Source organism: Neolamprologus brichardi, chromosome 4 (assembly GCF_056152115.1).
Source record: "Neolamprologus brichardi isolate AB-2024 chromosome 4, ASM5615211v1, whole genome shotgun sequence".
NCBI classification, from domain to species: Eukaryota; Metazoa; Chordata; class Actinopteri; order Cichliformes; family Cichlidae; genus Neolamprologus; species Neolamprologus brichardi.
Window position 1 is genome coordinate 25,155,545 of NC_142107.1, and position 25,391 is coordinate 25,180,935.

Here is a 25,391-nt window from a genome sequence, read left to right on the forward strand (position 1 = left end):
TGTCGTGCTGGAAGGCAAAGCCATGACCTATGACCTATGACCCTGGCATGAGACAGATAACCGCTGTTTGTTTATCTGAACTCTTTCTTAGATGAGCTGGAAGTTTCACTTCTGCCACATGCGTATGTTTGGAGGTTCAGGGGCACCGTGTGATGCCTGAACCGTCCATCTTCATCCGCTTTATCCGAGGCCGGGTCGCGGGGCAGCAGCCTAAGCAGAGAGGCCCAGACCTCCCTCTCCCCAGCCACCTCCTCCAGCTTATCCGGGGAACACCAAGGTGTTCCAGGCCAGCCGAGAGATATAATCTCTCCAGCGTGTCCTGGGTCTGCCCCGGGGCCTCCTCCCGGTGGGACATGCCTGGAACACCTCACCCAGGAGGCGCCCAGGGGGCATCCTTGTCAGATGCCCGAACCCGAGTGCTTAAATCTAACTGGGGGTGTTTAATGGCTTCCTGTAACAAACCAACAAATGAAAAAGTAAAAGCATCACAAAAACAACAGATTCAGATTTATTTAATGTGCACGGAGAAAAAGCAGCAAGCTAACTTTAGGTCATAATGAACTGCAGTCGAGTTTTGAACACAATCCTGCAGAACTGGTCCCATTACTGAATCACACTTTGCTCCACAGCTGCTGACATAAAGTTGCCGGAGCTCGAAGCTGTTTCTGTCATTTGTTTGTGTCCCGAAGCTGCAAAGTCTTCAGATTTTAACGAAGCGGAGATCAGCACGAGCTCGACGTGTGCTTGTGAAAGCTGCTCTCCTTCCCTCTCAGATCACCGTGACACTGATGCAGTCGGCTCTCACTCTGCACTGCAACACTAATAGAAACACATGTGAGAATGAAATTGCTTCATTTCGTGAGGGATGGGAGATAATCTGAGCACCTGCTGGATCCTTTGTTTCCTCTGCTGTGTTCTTAATTCGAGTACCTACTTGAACGTCAGTGATTTCCCTCCTGGCATCGACTCATTTCTGCAGCAGATGAAGGAGCAGTTTCAGATTCGAGCAGGTGGATTAACTCGCTGCTCCCTGCTGTGTGCACATTTCTTTCTGCAGGGACGAGGGGGAAGCGGAGAATTTGTTAACACCTTTAACATCAGCAAATAAAAGACAAGCCTGGTAACCGCAGCCAGAAACGTTCAGCAGAATAATCTGGTTTAATGTTTGATAGAAACATTAAGAAGCAGCTTTTTGTGCGGCAGTGAATCCACATGATTCAAACAGCTCTGACCCAATGTTGCCATGGACACGGGACCTCTGACGGGTGCAGCGAGTCCCTCTTGCAGATTTCCACATGTGAACATTAACCCTGCAGTTGGAAACTCGACTCAACCAGAGAAGTCGCTGCTCTGTTCTTAAACCATCTGTCCTGGGAGAAGCTCAGGCTCCTCCAGGAGGACCTGGGGAGCATTGCTGAGGTATATCCTGTCAAGCCTGACGCTGCCAACTTTGGAAAAAGGGCAGCAGGTGGATGGTTTTTTTTGGAGGTCAGGTCAAGACCCGTGCACTTCCTTAGGTTTTGTGTCATGGCGGCACCACTGTCCTGTGGGTCATGAACCTTTAATAACGTACTTTTGTGGCTTGAAAATACATTTCAGCCAAACGTTAGTACTGCTGATACGTCTTCACTTGTAATCATCTCATGTCCAGAAACATCTCATCAAAATACTTCTAGATTTGGGGAATTTCACTCACCAAGACTGGACGGTCCGGGTTTGGACCTGTTGTTTTGAGGCTTCGTCATAGACTCACGATTCAGTCTTCTGGAGCTATATAATAATTAATATTCAAATTCTGTGTTAGTTGGTCCAGCATGTAGTTTTCCTGCTACCTCTGGTTCCCTATTTTATTTCCTCAGTTCCCTTTCAGGTCTCGTCTCTCCCTGGCGTCCCTCGTATTTGGTCAGTCTTGTTTCCGTGTTTGTTTACTTTTAAATAAATAAATAATAAATAAAATTGTATTTATATAGCACCTTTGTAGATAGACTCACAAAGTGCTGCACATAAGATAACAAGTCATGAAAAGATTAAAACAAACAGACAAAAATGAACCAAAAGCAGTTTTTGTCTGCGTTTCTGTTATTTCCTCTTTTACTCCATCAGCCCACGTTCCTGTGCTGGTCCTGCCTCCACTGGTCCCATGTCTGAGTCTTATCTCGTCAGCGTCCTGGGTTGTGTTCACCTTTGCTTCCAGCTTCTTGTTAGTCTGATTTAGTTCCCCTGTGTTCCCAGGTTCAAACTTCCAGCCTTTAAACAGGTACAGTGGTTATGAGCAGTGTTGGTCAAGTTACTTGAAAAAAGTAATCAGTAACTAATTACCGATTACTTCCCCCCAAAAGTAATCCCGTTACTTTACTGATTACTTATTTTCAAAAGTAATTAATTACTTAGTTACTTTTTAAAAACACGATTTACAACCTGAATAGGTGATAAAGTGATAGATCTTTCAGCCCAATTCTACTTTTTCTGCATAATCATCATACAAAATGTGATCAAATGGAAAAGTCTCTTTTTAAAACTTGTTTTATTAGTTTTAATCTTTTAACTTTATGCATCAAGCAAACATTTAATTATCTGCAACATTCTCTGACTGGAAGAAATTAGTTTAACATTTAAACCTATTTTCTGCACATTCCAGCACATAAAATAAAATATTTTGTGTGTTTACACTCAGTCTTTCAAATAGATGCAAGTAAAACACAGCAGAAAATAAATAAAGTCAAAGACTAGCGGTCCTGTTGCTCTATTTTCACCTGTAAAGCAGGAGTGGGGTAGGCGGAGGGTTACCCTGGTGCAGGTGTGCAGCGGTCAGTGGAAGAATCCGCGAGTTTCTCTGTGAGTTTCCCATTACGTCGTAGCTACTCGGTGCTTGTTTGGAAGTTTAGGGGTTTTTTCGCTGTAAAAAGAAGTTTTCTTCCCACGCACAACGGACACTAATGTTTTTGTCACTTTTTATGGAATCAAACTCAAAGTAAGGTCAGTACTTCCACGCTTTAAACGCTGCAGCTCATACTCTCTCTGCACTCGATATATGATCCATTGTTGATCTGCACACAGCTGTTGTCACGAACGTCGCACTCGCTTACGTCACTGTCATGAGACATTCTCGCAAAAAATCACGGTTTTAGTAACGCAGTAACGCAGCGTTCCTACGGGAAAGTAACAGTAATCTAATTACTGTTTTTGCAATAGTAATCCCTTACTTTACTCGTTACTTGAATCCGAATGCGTTACAAGTAACGCGTTACTGCCCATCTCTGGTTATGAGTGCTGTAAACATGTTTATTTCTGCTGTAACGTTTTAACTACTCACTGCTGAAGCCTCTGCTGGACATTAGAGGAACTGCAGGTTTTTGAGCTTCAGCTGCTGGAGCCCAAACTCAAAGCTTGAGGAGAGTCAGACACAAACGCGTCCACGTGAATGACTGTGGCTGAACCAACTGACTGCTCACACCATTCAAATTAAACTGGACGTCTGACACTGATGAACAAAAGCACATGTAATGGAAACTCGAGCTATCATAGCTGTCATTGTGACACTGGATGGTATTTCAGGTAGATGTGGGAGGTGAGATTCTGTGTGGTGCCTCCGTCTCATTAAAAATGCTGTAGGTGGAGGTGGAGGGGAAGAAGAAGAAGAAATTGCTTCGTCTGCACTGCAAATGTCAAAGCTGTTGAAAGAGATTTAGGAGCAATTTGTAACGATGATCTGCTCCCACTGATGAGGTCAAGAGATTCAAATCAAGTGTTTCATCTGCCCGTGTGGAAAAATCATCTGTCCCGTCGCCTCTTTTCCTTTTTATACTCCCGAGACGTGAACAGCCGGAGAAGATGTGGAGAAAATGTCAGGAATCACAGATTAGAGTGGCTGGATTTATAGCAAAGTGGGAATTCTTGGTTTTATGTTCCTGTTCTGATTTTTATTTATTCTACTGATAAGTTCCAGCAGACATATTTCACTTCCTCTCTTAACTTTATTATTATAAGTTTTTATAACCTTTCCTGGTCTCGCGGTTCATGTAGAGGATAGCTGACGTTCCTCTCGCCATCTTCGTGGTTGTAATCTGGATGCAATGAAACATCAAATAATAATAATGATCACTTGCTTCTGTTATCTGCAGGGTCTGAAGCCGATGGACTTCAACGGTTTAGCTGACCCGTACGTCAAACTGCACCTGCTGCCCGGAGCCTGTAAGGTGAGAGACCGCTCATGACCACAGAGGGTTGGTGTGACAGAGCGGGACGCTGGGATTGGGCAGGGTGGAGGCCGACTGTGTGGACCACTGAGTGTTCAGGTGTTTCTGACCCACCTGCAGGCTGTGCCTCATGTTGCTCAATGAGGAGCACTACAGCTGACCTCCCATCATTCCACAGTGGGTGATGGCAAAAATGACGATGACTCATTAGTGGCAGTAACTGAAGGATACTTGTAAGGATGCTCCAGAGTCTCCTCAGGTGAAGGAGGTCATCTTAATGTTGTTATGACTGCAGATGCCTCCAGATCACTTCACTCTGTTAGAAACCATGAGAAATGCTTTACTTCCTGTTTTATTTTGAAAGTATCTTTCACCATGTGTGTCTCTGGTGTTTTTGCCTCTGTGTTGTTTTCCTCTGACATCTTGCTTCACCGCGGCACTAACCTCTGAGCTTTCATACTTTGCTACCTGCCGGCTCGTCGCCCTCTTTGTGATCGATACCACAGAGTTATACCAGTGATACCAGTGATACCAGTGAAACATGGCGAGGGCAAGATTTGAGTGTACCGACTAATTCAACATCCCAGACTATCAGACACTACTCGTCCTTTAGATCCTACCGTCTTTGGAGAGCTGTGCACACGGAGACATCAGAGCCCTGACGAAACAGCTGAAGGGATAATAACCATCCTGCAGATGAAAATCTTTGTTGAGCTTTACTTTGAGCATCAATGATGCAAAACCGCTCTAAGAATAAAAATATGCAGCTGGAAATGAGAAGAACAGTCAGCTGAGATATGTACAAAGTGATTTTATTCTGGTTTGGTGGCCTCTGTGTTTACGTAAAGCCGCCTGTGAGCGCCTGAAATGTCCACGGTTCAGTGGCAGCACAGTTTTGGCTTCAGCTCATTTCAGGATGTTCAGAAGCTGTTTCAAATCCTCCTCCTGACACGAGCAATGTGTAAAAACACTGAGGACGGATCGACTATCCTGATGGTAGTTACGTCTCTCGGCGGGTTTCCGGCACCTTCGCTGAAGTGATGGTTTGATTGTTGCTTTATTAATTGTGCAATCTTTGTGAACTTGTGTTTATTGCTGTGAGGAGACACCAACGACTGCCTGCGTCCCCAAATAACATTCAAGTTTATCTCCATCTCGGCTCTGCTGTGAGAAAAGAAAATCTTCTCTCTGAGCTGTTTTTCCTTTCGTCCTGATGGGATTTTATTTTGATTTTACTTTTGTCTTGAAGCGATGCAGCCGTGAGTTCAGCCTTTAATGAGATTTAAAAAGGTTTAAACACATTTTCTGCTCTGTTTCAACTTCTGTGCAGAGAAATGAAATGAAATGTCAAACTATGTTAGTAATTACTAATATATCTGTGTGTGTGTGTGTGTGTGTGTGTGTGTGTGTCCTTCAGGCCAATAAGCTGAAGACGAGGACGATCCGTAACTCCCTGAATCCCGTGTGGAATGAAACGCTCACTTATGTCGGCATCACAGAGGAAGACATGCACAGGAAGACGCTCAGGTCTGTGTTTACATCAGTGTGTGTGACAAACACACTCTGGGGAGAATTCATCACATCTCATTTCAGAGCAATTACGCTCACAGCCGTTAATCAGCTGCTGTTACATCCTGACATTCACATATGAAGCTCAGTTGTCACATTTCATTAGTTGAGCTGTCGGAGCACAAAGCTGCAGCGCGATGAGATTAAGTGTTGTCTCTGCTGCAGGTATCAAACACGTTTTGTTGCCAATATTGTATCGAGATCCTTCCCCGACTCTCTGGCTGCCTCTAACAGTCTGATTGGACTGAATCCGTCCTTCACAGAGGAGTCAGAGACAACAGTAACGAGCTCACAGCGTCAGAGTTATCAGATAAACAGCTGCAGCCAAAAAAAGGCTTGTTGTAGTGAACGAAGCCGTCGTAAAAAACTACAGTCAACATCAGGAAGACTTTTGGGTTTAAATGACAAATGAGCCTCAGCCATCGTTATTCTGGCTGATGATGGCTAACACTAAGCTAACACTAAGCTAACACTAAGCTAACACTAAGATAACACTAAGCTAACACTAAGCTAACACTAAGCTAACACTAAGCTAACATGGACAAATAGCAAGTTGCCCAACAAAACCACGAGCTGTGATTTGGTAAATAAGTTTTACCCCTGATGAAGGTAACAATATGTGTCCCACCCCCAGATTGTTAGTGGTGCATGTTGAGATAATTTACACTGCAAACAAAAATCCAGAAATGAACTCTGAGTGTCCATAATCTGATGTCGGTGTGAGGGTCCAGCTGTGGGCCAAGCAGAGGTTGGACCCAAACGCAGCACTGAGACAAAACATGAACTCGAACAGCTGCAGTGCTGAGAACTACAAAGTACAAAACAATAAACTCCACAAAACATGAAGCACACAGCACTGGAGGCATGCAGACTGACGACACAGGATGATGAGAGGAGGGGCAACAGCAGCAGAAACAGGGTTAGCAAAACACACCTGAGACAAAGTAGCTTCAAAATAAAACAGGAAGTGAGACAGACAAAGACATGTGAGCTTAGCAATAGCAGAGGGACCCACAGAGGAGATTGCTAAAGACCGAACACTGAGACGAATAATGGACGGGACAACAAGACTGACAAACACAGGAAACACTGCCGACAACACACAAGCAAAAAACCAGAGCCACTCTGGAAACACCAGAACACAAAGCACTGGATCAGCGACCCAGGACAGCGTGCCCAACATTATTCATGAAATCACTAAACACCAGTTTCAGAGTGAAAACTACCATCAAGTAAATAAAAGAGCAATGACAAAGATTCAGACCATACTGAGACTCCACACTTGCCTGATCGGACATCAGAATACCCCACAGAGGAATCTGGGGCTTCTTATCTAAACTTGTTGTGAGTCCCTGCAGTTAGAAAGTCCTCGGTCATGGTTCATGAGACAAACAACCACACGACTGAGTGAAAGGCTAACCCCGACCAGGCTGTCATTCACTGCAGCAGTCACAGAAGCTGTGGTTTGTAGGGCTGAAACATGTTTAAACACATTATCACAGGGCGTCACAGTGGCAGCAGTAATAAATAGTCTGTCTGGGTTCAACGATGCAGCACCGTCTGCACTGATTCTCTGATACTGAGCTGGTCTGAAGAAGAAATGACTGTTTCCACAGCAGCATACAGAATAAAATAGTATAATTCACAAAATCAACACTGTTAATAGGAAAGTGAAAGACTAATAATGCAGTAGTGCAAAGTTTTATGTATCGCAGTGATAAAAATCTGACTCATGCTGTGCAGACGATGTAGCGTGCACTGAGATTGTGCAGGAGAGAATTCTGGCCTGGCAGGGAAAGCGGCATTAATACAAATATATAGAGTGTAAACCTGAAGAGATGAAGCATGAAATGTGTGGAGTCTGTCCTGACAGGAGTGTTCACCTGCAGACAGAACAGCATCATCTCCTGCAGCGTTCCTCAGGTGGGTTCTCCACGATGGACAGCAGTGTGTTCAGTCCTGACCCTCACTGACTGAGTTTTTGACCCTGCTGGCACCTCTGGCGACTGGTAGAAGATCTCCAACATGTTGGTGCACACACTGAAGGATCTGAGCTTCGTCAGACAGTAGAAGCAGAATACAGCGCACTCTCAAAGTGATCGTCCTGCTGCTTCTTCATGTGACTTCAGAGTGCAGCATAATCAGAAGTGTCCTGTGGAGAATTGTGCTGTGGTCTTCTAAATGATGGAGCCACCCTGATAAACGTGTGTTTGCAGCACAGCGGGACGGTGAACACAGCGGGAAGCCTTCGATTACGGCGCTCGGGAGCAAACGTGTGGAAAACACACAGAAGCAAAGCTGTGGATGAAGCTGTGAGGGAAACACGAGCTGCGTCTCACGGTTCCTCCTGAAGCAGTGACCTCCTCATCCTGGCTTTCCATCATCAAACACTCTGCTTCCTTCTTCACAAAGAAAGCTGTTTGGATTTAAAAGGATTTGGGAAAATAAATTCTGGCTGAGACAAGTTTTCTTTTTCAGATGTAAAACTTTGCTGTCTTGTTGCTTCGGGAGCTTTAACTTTCCCAGAGGACATGAGTCTGTGGCTTTAAGCTTCTGACATGCATCCGTGATTTGAAGCTGCATAAATAAAAGAGACTGATATTATATTCCATCCCATGGAGGTCCAGGACAGCCATGAAAGCAGACTGAACAGAGACGTTATCTGGTAATTGCAGCCTCAGGTGATTATCGGTCATTTCTGTCTGCAGCTCGGCGTCGGGGCCATTACCCACTGTTTCTGCAGCCTTTCATTTCTTTACAATTCGAAGACTGAATCCGCAGAATTAGCTTTTAATCGTTTCATCTGAGCCGTCACTGAAGTATAATAACATGAAGACTCTCAGTGCTCTGATTTCTAAATGAGTTTGGACATCGTTGGATCTGATGTGCAGTGACTCTTCTGTCTCTGCTCCTCACAGCCTGAAAACCTCTGAAATCCAAATTAAAAGTAGGCCGAGCAACAGCAGCCCAGTAAGTGTTTCTTTGGCCTCCCGTGCACAGGAGTTTGACTCTTTTCAGTTTGGCCCATGCCAAAACTATAAGTGTCAAACCTTCGCTGGATTAAAGAGCTGAACATTGATGAAAACAGCTGAGATCAGACCTGTGATCTGGGTTTGATCTCAGTGCTGCGAAAACCTCGTTTTTCAAAGGTTTGGGAAAAAGTTGAAACTGTGAGTCATTGAAATACTCTCCTCACTGCTGTAAAAGTCACATGATGACACTTCTCACTTTTCAAAACTTGAAAAACGTCTAAGAATCTGTTGTATTAATGTCCTCACTTCCTAAAACAGTTCTCGGTTATAAAACTTCACATTTTAACAAACAGGTTTTTGCTTTCTGAACAAAAACACCTGTTTGGAAAACAAGCTTAATTAAAGAGTCGGGGCTTAAAAACACAGCCTCTTACGTCAGCGTGTTGACGTCAGCCCAGGCACTGTGTAACCACACAGATGTGTACCTTTCCTCACTACATCATGGATTAATCTGTGGTTATGCAGCAGTTTCTACTCTACGGATCAGTCAAATAAAATGCGCCTCATTCACATAAGCACTTTTTTCTACACCTAAATATTAGGGGTGCAACAATACTCGTATCGATATTGAACCGTTCGATACAGTGCTTTCGGTTCAGTACGCATATGTATGAACAATACAAAATTTTTAATTTATTTTATCAACTTTCCTTCTGACGATGCTGTCTGTGTTGAGCGCTCAGTGGATCTGCGCTCGACAGTGCAGCCTAGGCGGAGTAGTCAAACGCAGATTCACTGAGCGCAGCGCAAGCTAGCAAGACAGAAGCTAAGCTCTAGTTGCAACATGGCAAATTGAACCTCCCCCACCCTCATTCAGATCTGGCGTTTGGAACTATTTTGGTCTTCATGTGACGTATGACCCTGAAGGTAAGCGCGTCATGGACTAAAGTAAAACAGTATGTTGGATGTGCCAGCAATGCTCAATTACATGGGTGGGAACTAGTGTGTTAGCGCAGTTAGCTCGTTAACGTGTTGGCCGTCCAGCCCCACGCACGGGGCGATCCGCGGTAGCTCGTTAACGGAGATTTGCCGTGTTGTGGCGTTAACGTCATTTCAGATTAACGCTGACAGCACTAGTGGGAACACAACGAATATGACTGCACATTTACTCCGACATCATCCTCGTGCAAAGACAAGTGGAAGCAGACAAAAACAACAAGCACGCATGCTACAAACTTTAGCCGAGTCATTTAGACAGCCGTTAGCACATGATTCTCCTTATGGGGACCTGATATGTTTAATATGCTGCTGAGAATATAGCCCAGAAGAAGCGTATAGTAGAGCTTTTATTTTGGAAAGAGACATTTCTCTGTAATAAACTCTCTTTTCCAAAGATGAATGATTTCTCCATCAGATAGATTTATTATTTTATTACTTTGTTGTTTCAGCAACATTAAATTTAAAAACTGTACTTTTGAGTTAAAATATATATTTATAATTTTAATAAACGACAAATTAAAAAGGCATGAACATTTTTTTTTGTATCGAAAAAATATCGAACCGAACCCTGAATTTTGTGTATCGTTGCAGCCCTATTAAATACTTTCTGTCTGACAATCACTCTCTGATGAACACAACAGAGCAAATTGGGGTTCAGTATCTCACAAAAGGAGACAAAAAATAAGGAAAGAAAAGAAAAATACTAATGATAGCATCAACACTCCTATTAGAGTGATTAATAACTAATAATAAGCCCACCGGTCTGTATGTCTGACGTCATTAACTGTTTCCGGGTCCAAACTCTGCAGCATCACTGAGCTACAAACTTTCATCTGTAATACAATGATAGCCTGGCTGCTTTACCAGGTTTAACATCCAGACAATGAAAACAGCATTTATTAAATTTGATGTGCTACGTGATCGCTAGCGACACAGCTATGTTAGCATAAACACAGTGAAGATGGAGGATGAACGCTAACTTTCTTCCACTCGATAAAAGTTAACGTGAAGGTTCCTGATGGTTAGAGACAAATGCAGTCACGTGGCAGGATGCTGTAAACGGACCAAACTTCAGTCAGGAGAACAACTGAGATAATCCATCCACAGTACGAGGTTAGTCATTAATATACTGCTGCTGGGCTGCAGTCGTCTTTAAAAGAAGCTAAATCCATTCTTAACAGCTGTGGTCTTATATATTTAAACAATTCCTTATTTCTTCGTCTAGTTTCTTTTTAAAAAACACTCCATATTTTCACTTTCTTTACAAATCTTATGAAAAATCCTCTTTTTCTAAAACTGTTCTCACAGCTTCTGTGGACCTCGCCTCATTAAGCTGCTGTTTAGAGGTCAGAGCAGGGCTTAGGCTCGTGGTCGGGGTCAGAGTTCACGACTAAAGATGTCTCGATTTCTCAGTCTTAGCTCTGCAGGCTTCTGACCTTTGAACCGGTTTGATCCCCAGAAGCTGGAGATCTCAGACAGATTCAGGCTGTAAATAAAAATAAAAGCCTTGCTGAGGAGAGGTCAGTCACCCAAACACGCAGACCCACTCTCAGTGTCCACGCTGTGAATGTCATTTTTTATAAATATATCTGGTGGGCAGCAGTTTGGCGACACGCTCGGCTCACAGCATTCGCTCTGTCTCGATGTTTCCCGTCAGCATTCCCACATTGTTTGCATCCACATTTAAAATGTGTTTGTATGATGTAAAGGTTTAATCCGACGACGTCTGTCGTCTCCTCAAACACGACGTTTGATCTGATGCAGTTTGATGAAAAGCAGAAACGTGCGTGTCTGTGTGCATGCATGTGTGTTTACACACTGTCAGAACAGGAAGATGTAAACAGTCAGGTAAACTCCAGCAGGGCGGATTGAATGAAGCTGTTCCTGACTCTGGTCTCAGCACAAACCAACACTCCTGTCTCCTCTCATGTTTCCTCTTACATTTCCTTAAACCTCTCATGTTTCCTGTTTTCCATCCTGTCTCGTTCCCACTTGTATTCCCACTCCTCTCCTCCTCTTTGTCCTCTGCTGTTCCATTTCTTCTCTTCTCACTTCCTTATTTTATTTTTCTCTCCTGTGTTTCCTGTCGCTCCAGTTTCTCTTCTCCTGTGTCTTCTTCCTCTCTGGTCGTTTCCACGTCTCCTCATCTTTCTTCATCGTTTTTTTCTTTGATGTCTCCCCTGATGATGTCTCATTCACTGCCTGATTCGCATCATTTAGTCTTCTGTCTACTTATCATTTCCCCTGTCACTTCCTGTTTCAGTGTTTTTCCCTTTCTTTCCTCTCCTGTCTCATTTCCATTTGCTTCCTGATTATTTTTCCTTTTTTTGTTATGTTTCCTCTCCCATTTCCTTCCCAATGTCCTTTTCTTTTTCATGTTTGCTTATCCCATTTCCTGTTTCCTATAGTGTTTCCTCTGCTGTTTCTGCCTCTGTATCCTCTCCCATCTCCTGCTCTTTCCTTCATTACTTCCTCTTGTTTCCTGTTTCCTTTCTTGTCTGGTATGAGCTAACCTCAGCAGTCGATGTTAGAGCATGTTCCCCTCACTGTGTGCTAAATGTAAATGAACTGGACGAAGGCCTGCTGACGCTCAGCCTCGGTGTTTGATGAGTGGATGAGGTGTCGGGAGTCGGCAGCTTCGTTTGATCTGACATTTTGCTTTTCCACTGGCAGCTTCTGCAGTTTGATCGCGATCGCACTCGCGACCTTTTTCAGAGCCGTCAAGTGCTCGTCAGCAGCAGCGGGAGGAGGAAGAGGAGGACGATTAGGAGGAGGCTTTCCTCTCCTACGCCTGCTGCTGACGGAGGTTAATCAGGGCGTGAGGAGGAGCGTGAATCACTGTCAGAAATCCCAGAGGAGGTGCGGGAATAATGATATTCTGAACTAGTTCCAGTCTAACGCTGAGCCCGAGGAGGTCGACTCTCCCTCTGCCTCCTGCTCGTGTCCAGATTCCTCCCACTGAATAAAGTATGAGATGCAAACACAGTGGAAACTGAAACGCTGTAAAGATGATCATTAATCTCACTCTGAAAAGCAAAAGAAGAATAAAACTGTTTTTGTTGGCTGATCACGGCAGCGGCGTGCGGGCGGAGGTTCATCTTGAACTCGGTTATGTCGTCGTTTAGGTGCATCTGTGTGTTTCCTGCGTCTGTGAAGTTCTCAGTGAGAAAAAAAGGTTGTTTTGAGCTTCAGACCTTTATGTACTTCCTTATTTTATTCCTCCTGTTTCCTGTTCCTCTTTTGATTCCTTTGTAATCTCCTCCTCTCCTTTCTTATTTCCTCTTCTGTTTTCAGTCTTTGTTCTTGTTCTATTTCTTTGGTTTCCCAATTGCTTTGTTGTTTCCTCTTTCGTTTCCTGTCTCCTTTCCCATTTTCATCTCCTTGCCAGGTCTTTTGTCTTCTTACACATTTCTGTTCCTTCTCTGGTCTTAGTTTCCTGATTCCTTATCCCTGTCCTCTCCCTTTCTGCTGTTTCCATTCCTGTTTCCTCTTCTGTTTCCTCTCTTTTGTCCTCTCTTGTTTCCTTTGCTGTTTCCTTATCCCATTCATTTTTCCTTTTCCTTCTGACTTGTTTCCTGCTTCCTTTCCTTCATTTGTTTCCTGCTTCCTTTCCTGTCTGCTCTACTGTTTCATGCAATCTTTACTATATTCTTAATACATCTGCAGTTTAGTCTCCTGTCTCCTAAATTCATTTTGTTTGTTTCCTCTGCTATGTCCTGGTTCCTTTCCTGCCTCTGGTGCTCTTTCACACTCCTCTCCTGTTTATTTGATTTCAGTTTTTTCTACTTTTTCCTCTTTCCTCTCCTTCCCTTCCCTTCTAACTCCTTTGCTTCCTCTCCTTGTTCAGGTTGTCCGTGTGTGACGAGGACAAGTTGACTCATAATGAGTTAATCGGGGAGTCCCGAGTCCCTCTGAAGCGCATGAAACCCGACCAGACAAAACATTTCCACACCTGCCTGGAGCATCCGCCACCGGTAGGACACACACACGCGCACACACACACACACACACACACACACACACACACACACACACGCACACAGGGTTTATTTTCAAAAATTGTTCGTCGGTCGACATTTGTGTTGCAGTCACACTAACAAAAACTGCAGCATGATGACAAAGATTGCAGCCGCATGTGATGAACTTGTAGAGCTTTAAATGTTTGATCTGAAGATGGAGACCTTGTCTGTGGTCACTTACACTCAGGTCCTGCAGACTGAGTCCGTGTGCAGCTGATTGGGATCAGGTCCACAGTTACATACACTCTGTGATAACACGGCGATTAACGGTGATAAACTGGGAGACATCGCAAATCTGTTGCCATCTACATACACAAACACTGATGCTCAGCTACCTTGGTTACAACCAGAGGATTTAAAGAGATGTTGGTGACAAGTTGCTGTCATCAGCAGACTGACTGCAACATAAACATGGAATTTGTGCAGTTAGTCACCCAACGTGAAAAAATTCAGCGTAATGCAATAAAATCACCAGGCAGCGAAAGACTTTTCCTTGTGACGGGGAGGTTACGGTCCTAATGCACCTTCATGTGATTCACTTCAAAGATGGAATCCAAACAGGTTTTACAGAGAAAGAATCTGCTGCAGTTCCTCTAACGTCCAGCAGGCTCAGCAGTGAGTCAGTCCCCATAGACTCCCATGTTAAAACGTTACAGCAGAAAGAAACACGGTTACAGCCTGACTTCCATCTGCTATATACAGTCTATGATACGATGAAGCATTAAAAGTCATCCTCACTGTTTCCTCTCTCTGTTCTCGTCCCTCAGCTTCCCTCTCCGACTGCCATGGGTGAAGCCCTGAGAGGAATCTCCTGCTACTTACGAGAGGTAAAGCTTCAACAAGTGCAGGTGTGCCGGTCTCACAGCAGACTCAAAGTCATGTGATTACCACAGTCATCAGCTTTGTGAGGTGATCACATGACTATAGTACTCATGCTACTCGTGCAGTAATGAACTATCACTGAGGACGATCAGCCAGCATCCTCCGGCTGTGCTGTCGGTCTAAAACGAGCGCTCTCGCCTTTTTGAAGTATTTATATGATGCTTTCTAAACGCGTGGCTGCAGATGCCTGTGCTCTGACAGCGAGGGTTTGATCTTTGGAGTTCCTTGTTGGCGTCCTGTGGTGCTGCTGAACACTCATTAGGACCTCACACTGACGCTCGCTCAGCAGAAACTGAGCTTAATCAAACGTTTGGCGAGGATTTTTACACAAACTGATCTTCTGGTCCTCTCTGCAAAACTCAGCTGAGAGTACATGTAATACTTTAATGCTCTGGGTGAGTACAGCGTAAATCAATCAGTTCTTTGATCCCGCCCTCTGGGGGGGCGGGGCCTGTTTCAGTGGAAACTGAAATGACACTGTGCACAATGTGTTGTGTTCTGGCTTTGATGACACAAACTCATGACGCATCCAGGATGTCCAAGTTCATGGGCTGCTTCCTCCTGAGGCCGCATTTGAAGGCCGATTACGTCACAGCGACGCAACGAAGGCTGTCCTAATTCGTCGACTCCTCCGAATGCAGCCGACAAATGCGTCCTCCTTTTCCCCAAATTTGAAGGATGGGTTGGATGTGTCCTTCGTGGCCCACCATATCCCAGAATTCATAGCGCGGCCCAGCCAAACTCCAGTTTTCAACAATGGCGGCAGCTGCTAAGTTTTAATATTACTCATACTAATCTTTCTGGGTCACAAAATAAACTTTTAACATATTTTCTGGTGAGAAAGTAGCTGTGTAAACATCAAATATCTGCTCAGTTTATCAAGATATCGCATATTTGCAAAGGTTTATTAAACTCCACCGAGACAGCGGTGACGCTAATCTGAAGGCTCGACCGTCACATTTCACAGCCGCTCACTTCCGGCCGACCCGACCTTCTGAGGACCCGACCCACGTAGACCCCGAAGGCCGGGTCCTCAGGAAGATGCAGCCCATGAATTTGGACACGACCATAGAGCAGGTGAGCAGGGCAGGAAGTCAACCACAGGAACAGCAGAGAGAATCATATCAGTTTTCAAAATAAAAGACCCAGGAGCAAAAACAGAAAGAGACTCAGTAGTTCAGAGGTCAAACCTACAGAAAGGATTTGTTGTTATGGAGCGTATCCCAGCAGTCCAAGCACAAACAGCAGGTACACCTGAGACAGGTTCAATCCACAGTCTCAACAAACAAAAGCAGTTTCCAGTGGATCTACTTTCTGCTAAATAGTCCCACCAGTGACAAACCCCAGTTTAAGCCCAGATTGCACCTCATCACTGCTGTTACTGGTTGCACAGCATTATTAGTGAGAGCTGTCGGTGCATCAGATCTCTCAAAGACGACTTCAGCTGTTCCCGTCCTGGTTGTCATGGGGAATAAGTCTCCAGAGCTCGACCTTCCTGAATAAATCCAGCGTGTTGAGTTGAATGTGAGTCATGCTCTGAAACGCTGATAACAGGAGAGGTCGAAGGAATTAATGCTCTAATTAACCCCGTTTCTGTGTTTAGACCAGTGTGTTGCAGAGAGCTGACTCTCTCTAAGCTGTCTCCTCGTCTTTATTCATCAGAACCAGAGAGCTGTGAAGGAAGCATAATCTGCATGATGAGGAGCTGAGAGAGTGTCTCTGTCTTTAAGTGATATTTGATGTGAAGTGGATTCAAAACATTTATAGAGAGGCTCTTTTGATTCCCCTCTGACATCATCGAGCTCTATGAGAAGCTCCTCAGGAGGAGGCGGTTAAACATTTCCCTGCGGGGCTGTTTTCACATGTTGATGCTAATGAGGCTTTTTAATTGATGAGTTTATTTTCAGCAAAATATTAAAATTAGATAAAAGTTCCCAGATGAAGGGAAAATAAAATCCGAGATATAAAACAGAAACATGAACAGCTCATCAGAGCAGGCCCTCCTCAAACCCCAAATATTCACCCCTCACTTAAACCTAACTGTTTAAGCTCCTCCCTCTCTAAGCCAACTTTCCTCTGATTGGCTGCTGCTCACAAACAACAAAACCTTCTGCTACTACAACCACGACCCAAAGTACTGCAGAAACTCACCGCTGGATCCACAGATTCAAGACAAAAAGATCATTTATTACATTTTACGCACACAAAGCTACGAGCATGCGTTTGGTCTTTCTCGAGTAACAACCCAGACTGTCAGCTGATTGGTTTTTGACTCCTTCGGAGCCCCCGGAGGCTTTGCCGTGTCTCACATTGTGCTGCAGTTCATTTAGATTCAGCTCCACCTCATTCAGTCTTCCTAAAATAAATTGCCTTCTTTTTAAGTGTACTGCAGACCTCGTTTTGGAGGAAGCAAATTCAAAGGCTGCTCCAAATGTTCTGATTATATCAGGAGTGCGTCGAAATGTAAAGTAACAGCTGTGAAACAAAACAAACACAGGCTCTATCGATCTGTCTCCACCCGTCCTCTCAAAGTGCACCTCCAACCAAATCAACACAAACAAAGTGCAGCGTGGCAGTAAGTTCAGCAGTAATAGTTCCTGAGACGTCTGAGTTTGAACAGTAAAAGGTGAAAGGTCGCCGTGTTAGGATCGTGGAGGCTACACATTTGGTTCACAGTCTACACCACACCTGGTGACTCATTACCTGGACTGTGTCCCGTAATTAAAAAAACAAAAAACAGATGGTGAGAAACAGCCAGCAGTTAGGACATCCAGGATCTGTGGGACGGGACGACCGAGCAAAAAGGACCTGAGTTTGAATAACCTGCAGGCTCGCTGTTATCAGACGAGGTGTAGCCGTTTCGAGCTCGCGGACTTCACAGTGCACCTGCAGTGCAGTCTGATTATTAATGAACAGCTGTTAATTAGATCGTACCTGTGGGATCTCCGTAATGATGGAAACCAGTGTGTGACTGCGAGATGATCACACAGTAGGTGAGCCTCTGCGATCCAGGTGTTGTCCAAGTGTTTTTCAGAGGACGGGCTCGGAGATGTTCTGGGTTTGTTGTTCTGAGTCGGTGAGAGGAGACGGGGAGTCGTTTCAAATACACAATCAACACATCGACAGAAATAATGAGGACAACTGAGCTGCAGCTTTAACTCCATTAAAACACAAAACACAGCAGCTGGGCTGAGAGTCTTAACGATCGCTGTCACAGGAAGTGATTCACAGCAAGGCGGGACCACAGGAAGTCGACCACACTGAGCGACTTCAAGCAACGACCGCAGAAATTAGTGATCTGTACTGGGAGGATACAGTTGGTTGTGATATGACAGGGAGGTAAATTAATTAGATTGTTACCAAGCGACTGACAAATCGCTTCCTGTTTGGACGCCAGGGCTCGGAGTGATGGGCCAGTGGAGGATGGGGCGCACCCTTGTGGTGAGGCTGATGATTTTCCAGTCGATCGACGTTCCTACACTCAGGTTTGGGCCGGAGCGCTGGGTCGTGAGAGAACAACAGCTTCTGTCCGTGGGGTGGCTCCGACACCTGGAGGAGAGCCTCCTTTGTGCTGCTGAGTGGATCAGGATGCTTCCCCTCGGAGGTTTTTCCAGCTGGGAGGAAAATTGCTGAACATGGAGACACAAAGCATCTTTGACACAAAGCTGATTATCAGACATTAATTTTTGGTGGTGGTGAGCATGAATACATAAATAAAGGAAAAGGAAAGGAAGTATGTTTCATGCCCTGAGGAAGCTGGGAGACGTCACCATGGCAACCATGAAAGAAAACCTGTAAAAAATGTTGCAAACGTAACTCAGTTCAGTTCAACTTTATAAAGTATTAGTAGTGTAAGGTAATGTGTATGTGACCAAGTGGTTGGCGGAGTTATACAACGAATTTCACCCCCAGGAAATATATATGTAAGAAAAATAGATAAAAGCAAAGTAAAAGGCCGCACAGATTCAAGGATGCACACCGAGGCAGGTTGGCTCCAATATTAACAGCTTTATTTATAGTAAAAAAATAAAGTTGACAGTGTCTTAAAGTTATGGTAAAACAATCGTGGAACTGGGACTTACCAGCAGACCCAAAAGAAAATCACCACAGCACCCAGTGCTGTACAAAAGAATCAGGACTCTTAGACTAATTATTTGTCTCTCTGTTTCGGTCTCCTACATTTAAAACTTTAACTTTTTTAAAAAACACTTTACATGATTCAGTCCATTTACTCCACTAACTGGAATATTCCTGCTTGAATCTGAGGACGTTTGTCATTAGAGGTTTGATGTCTGCAGTAATGATTTATCTTGGGCAGAATTTCTGTGTTGGGTTCAGAGAACGAGAAACTCAGAGCCAGGAAACAATAAGAGCTCAAACTAATGAGAAAAATCTGAGACAGCACAGGACCGAAGACGGGACGGGAGCACCGAGACAGGACGCGCTGCCGTCGCCGCTGGAGATACATCAAAGAACCCGAGCCTGTGCCAGAAGCAGCAGGCCGGAGAGGATGAGTCTGCAGAAAAACGAGAGCTAATTCATCACCTGAGCTGAAAGTGACAGCGGGAGGAAAAAGGCGACAGATGACGAGTTAAAACCCACCGCGAGGTCTGGATGGTCGGCGGGGAGCCCGCCGTGACTCGTGCTTCATTCCTGAGTAGTCTGGAGACAAAGATGTCTGCCCCCCGCTGAGCTCACGGTTCAGGACATAAATACAGAGCGTAACATCTTCAGACTCAGTCAGACTGAAAGAAACCTCTCTGGGTTTCAATATTTCAGTCAGGCACAGTTTAATTTCACCTGTTTGTTACAGGGTCAGGCGCTCGTTGAAGCGAGGCTCGTGTGAACACAACCTCTGCTGAACGCCCAGTTCGGTGTTTGTTTCGCCCACTTTCATGAGTTTATGCTCGCAGTTTAAAATGGAAGAAACTTGTTTTTTACACTAATCAGATGTTGTAGTGGTCTCCCACAGACCTCCGAGCGCTTCCTCCGACATCCAGCTGCAGAGTTGGATCCTTGAAGGTTTCTTCCTGTTAAAAGGGAGTTTTTCCTTCCCACTGTCACCAAAGTGCTGCTCATAGGGGGTCATATGATTGTTGGGTTTTGTCTGTATCTGTTATTGTAGGGTCTACCTTACAATATAAAGCACCTGGAGGCGACTGTTGTGATTTGGCGCTTGCTCTAAAGTGTCCCATGGACTTGTGATCTGCTGTGGGACCGTGAGGCCACCAACTCTGAGCTGTGTTTAGCTAAGTTAGCAGCTAATCCTGCTAAACAGTGTGCATCCACAGACTGAGAGCATGACAAAGACACACCTGTGGCTCAGTGACATCCAATCAAAATCCTAGAATTTCACTGCCCGCTAAAGCTGGAGCCCAGCCTTATTGGACAGTTTGTTACTACAGTAACCTCACAGCAGACATATGATTGGTCATTAAAGATGCTCCAAAAAGCTCCAACAGCACAAACGCGGTCCAGAGGTCCAGTTCAGGTGAAGCTAGCAGACAGCTACACCTGTGTCTCCATCCACCTGTCAGTCAGAGGCCACGCCCCTAATAATGCAAACTTTAAACATGTGAGTTATACAAAACATGTTACTGTTGAAAAGTTTTAACAGGAGAGTCTATGGGGACTGACTCACTGCTGCCTCTGCTGGACATCAGAGGAACTGCAGCTCTGTTTCGTCTGTCTGTACCTCAGGCCTCGGATTCGTATCACCATTAAAACAACATGAATCCCAGCTGCTGTGCTCTGAGGTGGAAGCCAAGGGGCAGATTTCGGTGCTGAAATATTGCCCTCACAAACACTTTGACAACTCTCGACTCCTGATTGTGTTTTCAGACACATTCATGGCCGTGTGTGAAATGTAGGGAGTGAGACTTCCTTCACAGCCCACTCCTCCTGGAGGAGGATTTCAGATCCTGATGTGTCTCTCACAGATTCCCGGGAGGTCACACTGAGGCTGCTGATCCAGGATCAGCAGCAAAGACGAGTCAGTGCATCCTTTACAATCATTTAAAAGCAAAACCATCTATAAATATAGATGTCACATTTTACATTACATTACATTTTATTTACACATGAGGAGAACTGGCTCATGTGGCGTCACAGACTCGGTGCAGATGTGTGTTTAGTTTTCCGGTTAGGACTCTGGAATCGTCCCCAGACATTCCTGATCCGGCCATCGGGCTGATGTCCACGTGTGTGATGTGTCCTCCTGAGTCTGTCTGCCGTGGTCTGAGGAGCAAACCCAAACAGAGTGATGTCACACACTTTAAGCTGGACTTTCATATTAAAACGAGGCGTTATCCACCTCACAGGTGATTTATGTTTGGGCCTCAGCGGGTCAGGCGCTCGGGGGCTCTGAGTCTATTTTCAGAGGTTCATTTCTGCTCTCTGCGATGCGCTCTTCATCACTCCTCTCCATGTGGGCAGATAAAGTTGGCAGAGCGGAGTCAAGCCCATTATCTAAATTAGTCCTCATTATACGCTCTCTGACTGAGATCATTTCCAGTGAATTAAACCATCATGAGTTGAAACTACTTCTCATTTTCTCTTGGATGAGTCCTTCAGGACCTCTGGGCGTCTCCGAGCCGCAGGTTTAAAACGCGATGCCCCTCCCACCGACCCCAGGGACCCTCGGGACGTCGCGTCGGTCACTAAACTGTACCTGCACATGTCCGAGGGGATGAGCGTGCGCTCTGATCGCTAACAATGGCACCGAGCGTCATGTACAGCTTCAGATATTACAGTGATGTGCAAAAGAAACGAGTCACCTCTCATCTCACAGGAGACGTGTGTGATCGTACCTGGACATCCAGAGTTTGTTTGTTTGGAAGTCAACATTTAGTATTAAAGTTTTGGGAATCACTTTACCACCATTTAATGTCAGACTGTGTCATCTCTGGCATTTTTCATCGATTCAGGTAAAGAAAAGGGAAGCAGTGATGTGTTCTGGTGACGGGCGGCTGGCAACAAAGAGCCTAAAGATACGATTAGGGATGGGTATCGTTTAGGTTTTATCCGATACCAGCACCAAACCGGTACTTTTGAAACGGTGCCAGTGCTTAAACGGTGCTCAAACCGATGCTTAAAGAATGGAGAACACAAACTTTGTCCAAAAACCTCTCATGTTTAACTGTTTTCCACTTTTTCTTTGGTCATTTTAGCCTTTTTGTCCAGGGTGAAGGGAGTATCTGCCATCAAACAAGAAGACAGCCGCATGTAGCTATGATGGTGTTTGCTAGTTCACCTTACATGCATTAATGTAATAACGTGGTTAGCCTACTCAACGTAAATTACACACGAACAACATTAAGCTACTCACGCAGAGAAGAACGGCTGCTGCTGCATCATCATCCTCATCATTTCTGCTACACTGGCAGGGCTAGGGGCCAGGACTCTCCTCTTCGGGTTTTTGGGGGATGTTGCTAACTCCGGGTCCGATAACAGGCACCACACCCGCAGTAGATGTGCTCGGTGTGAGGTCTCGCAGCAAGCTATCAAATACGGCGCATTTCTCGGCTTTTAAAAAAACGCTATGCGTCGCCAGGTGTTTCATCAGATTTGAGGTGTTACCTCCTTTGACAGTATCACAGTATCAGCTTAAAGCACTTGTTGCAGCTGCTGAGTTTGCATCTTTTGCTGTGAAGTACAGCCAGACTTTTGACCGCTTCGCCTTGGGCGTTTTTAATCTGTAGCTCTGCTCTAAAAGAACGGACGTACCTGGACCCGCCTACTATCCTCGGAAACGTAAAATGATTGGCTAGAATCTAAAGTGTATCACAGCTCAGGAAAAAAAGCACTGAAATGTGCGCTGCTTTTCTGTCTGGTTACTACCGTTTATGTCAGAACCGGTACCAACATGGCAGCGGATACCGGTACCCATCCCTAGATACGATCAAAAATGATTTAAATAAAATGTGATGATCCATCAGAAATTACCAGAACGAGGTCTCAGTGCTAATAACAACAAGCGACAAGTGACACAACAAACCTGAAATATGAACCTGTAAACCTGCATCTGTGGTCATGTGACGTCGTACAGCACACGGGGAAACGAGACAACGTTCCTCCAAGACGACGATGCTACAAAAACCCCAAAAGAAAGACACAACAGTGCAACAGAAAAGTGCAACAATCACTGTGTGTTGTGCAAAAAGTAACTTGATGTATGAGCACAGAACTGATTGATCCTAATCCACCTACATGATCATATCACTGTATATTGATTAGGTATATAAATCCCTGATTCTCACTTGTTGCTCATCGTCCTGCTGGTTGACGCTGACGCGTTGAACCTGCACTTCCTGTTCTGATTTTCTGGATGTTTCCCGTCTGTGACTTTTAAAAACATGGTGGAGGGGCCGCTGCGTGATTAAAGAAACATGTATTCAGAGCCGTGTCTTCGTTTGAAAGAAATGAGCTTCGGCGTCGAGTCGAACTCTTTTACAGATTAGTCTGGATTCACGCGGCGTGGACGACGCAGGCTCAGCTCGCTGCTGCTGTTGTTTTATTTGTTTAAAGCGCTGCGCGCTCATTAGCCGCCTGTTCTCGCCTCTGCGGTCGTACAGGTGCTTTCACAAAGACGGACGCTCGGGGCTGTTTTACTGTTGCTGTTTTCAGCCAATTGGCCTCAGCGCGGAGACAAACAGATCTCTACCTAATGACTCACCTCCAGTCTGAAAATCCAACCCAGACACACAGCTGCTCCGAGTCTCTCCGGGGATTAGAGGAGCTCCTTCTCCGGGCTCATTTTCCACGTTTTCTCTGTGGAAATGAAGTAATTTGATTGATTAGCAGTGCAATTAAAAGGCTGAGTGTTTTCCCTTTTAGAGGCTTACACAAAAAGTCCAATTAAACTAATTATAGCGACACAGAATATGTATAATTACATCCTTCAGCTCAAAAAGACAGTATTTATTACACATCATAATGTGTTGCAGTTAATGTTTGCTCATTAATAGTTATTCTTTTTTATGTGGACGGCTGGATGAAGATGGTTTAATTCCCCCTGCAGCTGTGAAGCAGGAGCTGGGGCTGCAGCCACTTTGTAGTTTCTGCGTCTTCAGCCGTGCAGAAAAACTGGTTTGATTAATCCAGCTAAATCTACTCACAGCGTGATATATGATGTGAAACACAGAATGAGTTGATGTTAGCGACCTCGTCTCAGAGAGTCAAAGACAGACGCGGTGGCCGTGACATCACTCGCTGGTCACTGAAGCCCTGCTGATGTGCATCTCTGTGATGTGACTCGAGGAGCGCCTCATTTTCAGGCTCATTGGACCCGAGCGTGTTTCACACCTCAGGTTTCTGAAACACAGCAAGACGGAGCTGAAATAAACTTTTTATTCAGTATGACCAGAAACAAGTGACTGAGCAGATAAACCAGCAGGTCAGAGGTCAGAGGTTCTATCGGGTGGGAAGTCTTTCATCGCCACCTGATGGCAAACGTTTCCTCAAGGCAGCAAACAGCAACCTTGAGGGAACGTTCCCTAAAGGCTCCCGAAATGTCGCATTTCCGAATGTTCCCTGAAGGTTGTTTCTGTAGGATCTCTAAGGCAGCGGTCCCCAACCCCCGGGCCTCGCACCGGTACCGGTCCGTGAGTCGTTTGGTACCGGGCCGCGAGAGTTGAGGCTCAGGTGTGAAATGTATAGTTTTCAGGGTTTTTATCGGTTTTCAGCGTTATTTTGTTATCGTTTTTATCGTTTACTCGGTTTTCCTGGGTCTTTTCACGTGTGTTATGAATAAATCTTCTTTTTTTTGGTACCGGTACTAGTTTTATTTTGTTGTATTTATCCGCAACACCTTAAAGGCCGGTCCATGAAAATATTGTCGGGCATAAACCGGCGCAAAAAAGGTTGGAGACCGCTGCTCTAAGGAGCCTTCAGGGAACGTTGCCTAAAGGTTTGCAACCAAGCAGCTGCTCTCTTATGGAGAGAGCGTTGCCTAGGTTACACTCTAATGTATTCATGGTAGCTCTTTCACTCGCGCCGCTGAAATCTGAGAAACGTTTATCGGAGTCCCGCCACTTCCTGTCTCAAGCAGTTTTTTGCTGATGTCACTGAGGCTACGTCCACACGTACCCGGGTATTTTTGAAAACGCAGATTTTTCTATGCGTTTGCACCTTTCGTCCACACGTAAACGGCGTTTTCGGTCACTGAAAACGGAGATTTTTAAAAACTGTGCGCCATGTTATTATTTCGGTGAAATGAATTTCTACAATACTGTTACTGTTAATTGTCTCTGCAGTGTTTAAATGCTTACATATACACACACAGTTACTGTCCCTCCACACATACGACTCGGTTCTGCTTCTATGCCCCAGCTTTGTTTACTTTTTCCCACCGAGGCTTCTAGACTTCTGATTGGCCAACATTTCTGGACGGTTAGGAATATAGCGCCACCTGTTGCTTTGGCATGTTCCTAGCAGCGTTTTCCTTCATTTCTGCCTTTACGTGTGGACAGGATTATTTTTTAAAACGGAAACGAAAAATCTCCGTTTTCAAAAATACCCGTGTACGTGTGGACGTAGCCTGAATGTCGTTTGCTTTCTGCGGTCTCTGGTTATCAGGTCACTCCTGGTGTGTACGCAGCTTCAAGCGCCGCACTGACTTCATGTTTCTGAGCCCCGTGACTGTGAGCTAGCTTTAGCCAAAAGACAGCTCAGGGTTGAATCTGAAACCATACGTTCACTGAATCCTCAACATCTGTCAACATCAGTCCATAGTTTCCTCCCTGATGTGAACTCCG

The 25,391-nt window shown here is 45.0% G+C and overlaps 1 protein-coding gene across 1 annotated transcript in view; it reads left to right on the forward strand.

Annotated features, from left to right (window-relative positions):
* doc2a (double C2-like domains, alpha) overlaps positions 1-25,391 on the forward strand; it is a 62,193-nt gene that overhangs the window by 24,948 nt on the left and 11,854 nt on the right. The window contains exons 4-7 of the mRNA XM_087840167.1: positions 4,122-4,196; positions 5,614-5,723; positions 13,584-13,710; positions 14,523-14,582. Coding sequence (XP_087696293.1) covers positions 4,122-4,196; positions 5,614-5,723; positions 13,584-13,710; positions 14,523-14,582 — 372 coding nt within the window. The remainder of the gene's footprint in view (positions 1-4,121; positions 4,197-5,613; positions 5,724-13,583; positions 13,711-14,522; positions 14,583-25,391) is intronic.